At 64.0% G+C, this 3,233-nt stretch overlaps 1 protein-coding gene across 1 annotated transcript; it reads right to left on the reverse strand.

The window, feature by feature from the left end:
* Window positions 1-502: 502 nt before the first annotated feature.
* On the reverse strand, window positions 503-3,030 carry LOC137308103 (putative cyclin-dependent serine/threonine-protein kinase DDB_G0272797/DDB_G0274007). Its single transcript, XM_067977014.1, has 3 exons — window positions 2,716-3,030; window positions 1,868-2,220; window positions 503-941 (listed from the first exon to the last, which is right to left on the reverse strand). Exons 1-3 carry the CDS (start codon window positions 3,028-3,030, stop codon window positions 503-505), a joined length of 1,107 nt encoding a protein of 368 aa, XP_067833115.1.
* Window positions 3,031-3,233: the final 203 nt, after the last annotated feature.

Genomic DNA, 3,233 nt, shown 5'->3' on the forward strand with positions numbered 1-3,233 from the left:
TCTATTGGTGGTGCTGGGTCTGCTGGTGGTGTGTGCTGGGTCTGCTGGTGGTGGGTCCATTGGTGGTGCTGGGTCTGCTGGTGGTGTGTGCTGGGTCTGCTGGTGGTGGGTCTGCTGGTGGTGTGTGCTGGGTCTGCTGGTGGTGGGTCTGCTGGTGGTGGGTCTAATGGTGGTGGGTCTATTGGTGGTGGGTCTATTGGTGGTGGGTCTGTTGGTGGTGGGTCTGCTGGTGGTGGGTCTGCTGGTGCTGGGTCTATTAGTGGTGGGTCTGCTGGTGGTGTGTGCTGTGTCTACTGGTCCTGGGTCTGCTGGTGGTGGGTCTGCTGATGGTGGGTGCTGGGTCTTCTGGTGGTGGGTCTGTTGGTGCTGGAACTTCTGGTGGGTGCTGGGTCTGCTGGTGGTGGGTGGTGGGTCTATTGGTGGTGGGTCTATTGGTGGTGGGTGGCGGGTCTGTTGGTGTTGGGTCTGTGGGTGCTGGGTTTGCTGGTGGTGGGTGGTGGGTCTATTGGTGGTGGGTCTGCTGGTGTGTGCTGTGTCTACTGGTGCTGGGTCTATTGGTGGTGGGTCTGCTGGTGGTGGGTGCTGGGTCTGCTGGTGGTGGGTGCTGGGTCTGCTGGTGGTGGGTGTATTGGTGGTGCTGGGTCTGCTGGTGGTGTGTGCTGGGTCTGCTGGTGGTGGGTCCATTGGTGGTGGGTCTGCTGGTGGTGTGTGCTGGGTCTACTGGTGGTGTGTCTGCTGGTGGTGGGTGCTGGGTCTGCCGGTGGTGGGTCTGCTGGTGGTGTGTGCTGGGTCTGCTGGTGGTGGGTCTGCTGTTGGTGTGTGCTGGGTCTGCTGGTGGTGGGTCTGCTGGTGGTGTGAGCTGGGTATGCTGGGTCTGCTGGTGGTGGGTCTGCTGGTGGTGGGTCTGCTGGTGGTGTGTGCTGGGTCTGCTGGTGCTGGGTCTGCTGGTGGTGTGTGCTGGGTCTGCTGGTGCTGGGTCTGCTGGTGGTGTGTGCTGGGTCTGCTGGTGGTGGGTCTGCTGGTGGTTGGTCTGCTGGTGGTGGGTGGTGGGTCTGCTAGTGGTGGCTCTGCTGGTAGTGGGTCTGCTGGTGGTGGGTGGTGGGTCTGCTGGTGGTGGGGCTGCTGGTGGTGTGTGCTGGGTCTGCTGGTGGTGTGTGCTGGGTCTGCTGGTGGTGTGTGCTGGTTCTGCTGGTGGTGTGTGCTGGGTCTGCTGGTGGTGGTGCTGGGTCTGCTGGTGGTGGTGCTGGGTCTGCTGGTGGTGTGTGCTGGGTCTGCTGGTGGTGTGTGCTGGGTCTGCTGGTGGTGGTGCTGGGTCTGCTGGTGGTGTGTGCTGGGTCTGCTGGTGCTGGGTCTGCTGGTGCTGGGTCTGCTGGTGCTGGGTCTGCTGCTGCTGGGTCTGCTGGTAGTGGGTCTGCTGGTAGTGGGTCTGGTGGTGGGTCTGCTGCTGGTGGGTCTGCTGGTGGTGGGTCTGCTGGTGGTGGGTCTGCTGGTGGTGGGTCTGCTGCTGGTGAGTCTGCTAGTGGTGGGTGGTGGGTCTGCTGCTGGTGGGTCTGCTGGTGCTGGGTCTGCTGGTGGTGGGTCTGCTGGTGCTGGGTCTGCTGGTGGTGGGTCTGCTGGTGCTGGGTCTGCTGGTGGTGGGTCTGCTGGGTCTGGTGGTGGGTCTGCTGGTGGTGGGTCTGCTGGGTCTGGTGGTGGGTCTGCTGGTGGTGGGTCTGCTGGTGGTGGGTCTGCTGGTGGTGGGTCTGCTGGTGCTGGGTCTGCTGGTGCTGGGTCTGCTGGTGGTGGGTCTGCTGGGTCTGCTGGTGGTGGGTCTTCAGGTGGTGGGTCTGCTGGTGGTGGGTGGTGGGTCTGCTGGTGCTGGGTCTGCTGGTGGTGGGTCTGCTGGTGGTGGGTCTGCTGGGTCTGCTGGTGGTGGGTCTGCTGGTGGTGGGTCTGCTGTTGCTGGGTCTGCTGGTGGGTCTGCTGATGCTTGGTCTGCTGGTGCTGGGTCTGCTGGTGCTGGGTCTGCTGGTGCTGGGTCTGCTGGTGGTGGGTGGTGGGTCTGCTGGTGGTGGGTCTGCTGGTGGTGGGTGATGGGTCTGCTGGTGGTGGGTCTGCTGCTGCTGGGTCTGGTGGTGGTGGGTCTGGTGGTGGTGGGTCTGCTGGTTGTGGGTCTGCTGGTTGTGGGTCTGCTGGTGGTGGGCGCTGGGTCTGCTGGTGGTGGGTCTGCTGGTGGTGGGTCTGCTGGTGGTGGGTGGTGGGTCTGCTGGTGGTGGGTCTGCTGGTGGTGGGTCTGCTGGTGGTGTGTGCTGGGTCTGCTGGTGGTGGGTCTGCTGGTGGTGGGTCTGCTGGGTCTGCTGGTGGTGGGTCTGCTGGTGCTGGTTCTGCTGGTGGTGGGTCTGCTGGTGGTGGGTTTGCTGGTGGTGGGTCTGCTGGGTCTGCTGGTGGTGGGTCTGCTGGGTCTGCTGGTGCTGGTTCTGCTGGTGGTGGGTCTGCTGGTGGTGGGTTTGCTGGTGTTGGGTCTGCTGGGTCTGGTGGTGGGTCTGCTGGGTCTGGTGCTGGGTCTGCTGGTGCTGGGTCTGCTGGTGCTGGGTCTGGTGGTGGGTCTGCTGGTGCTGGGTCTGGTGGTGGGTCTGCTGGTGCTGGGTCTGGTGGTGGGTCTGCTGGTGGTGGGTCTGGTGGTGGGTCTGCTGGGTCTGCTGGTGGTGGGTCTGCTCGGTCTGGTGGTGGGTCTGCTGGGTCTGCTGGTGGTGGGTCTGCTGGTGGTGGGTCTGCTGGGGGTGTGTGCTGGGTCTGCTGGTGGTGGGTCTGCTGGTGGTGGGTCTGCTGGGTCTGCTGGTGGTGGGTCTGCTGGTGCTGGTTCTGCTGGTGGTGGGTCTGCTGGTGGTGGGTTTGCTGGTGGTGGGTCTGCTGGGTCTGCTGGTGCTGGTTCTGCTGGTGGTGGGTCTGCTGGTGCTGGGTCTGGTGGTGGGTCTGGTGGTGGTGGGTCTGCTGGTGCTGGGTCTGGTGGTGGGTCTGCTGGGTCTGCTGGTGGGACCCACTCAGCGCCATTTCCCACCGCCTTTCCCTTTTAAGGTGTTGGTCGGGCCGTGCGCCTGCGCACTTTGGCCGAGACGCTGCGGCGATGGCGCCGTTCCGAAAGCGGAGCAAAAATTACCCGTTTCTCAGTCAGGAATTCGTGATCCAGAATCACGCGGATATCGTGTCGTGTCTCGTGGTCCTGGTGCTCATCGGGCTCATGTTCGAGGTCAGAA

The sequence above is a fragment of the Heptranchias perlo genome, unplaced genomic scaffold, assembly GCF_035084215.1.
Source record: "Heptranchias perlo isolate sHepPer1 unplaced genomic scaffold, sHepPer1.hap1 HAP1_SCAFFOLD_1199, whole genome shotgun sequence".
Lineage (NCBI taxonomy): Eukaryota > Metazoa > Chordata > Chondrichthyes > Hexanchiformes > Hexanchidae > Heptranchias > Heptranchias perlo.

Coding starts and splice junctions, on each gene's coding strand:
- LOC137308103 (XM_067977014.1), bottom strand. CDS start 3,030: ATGGCGCTGAGTGGGTCCCACCAGCAGACCCAGCAGACCCACCACCAG. Junction 2,221..2,715: donor ACCCACCACCAGCAGACCCA/GCAGACCCACCA, acceptor CACCACCAGCAG/ACCCACCACCAGCAGACCCA. Junction 942..1,867: donor CACCAGCAGACCCACCACCA/GCAGACCCAGCA, acceptor CACCACCAGCAG/ACCCAGCACCAGCAGACCCA.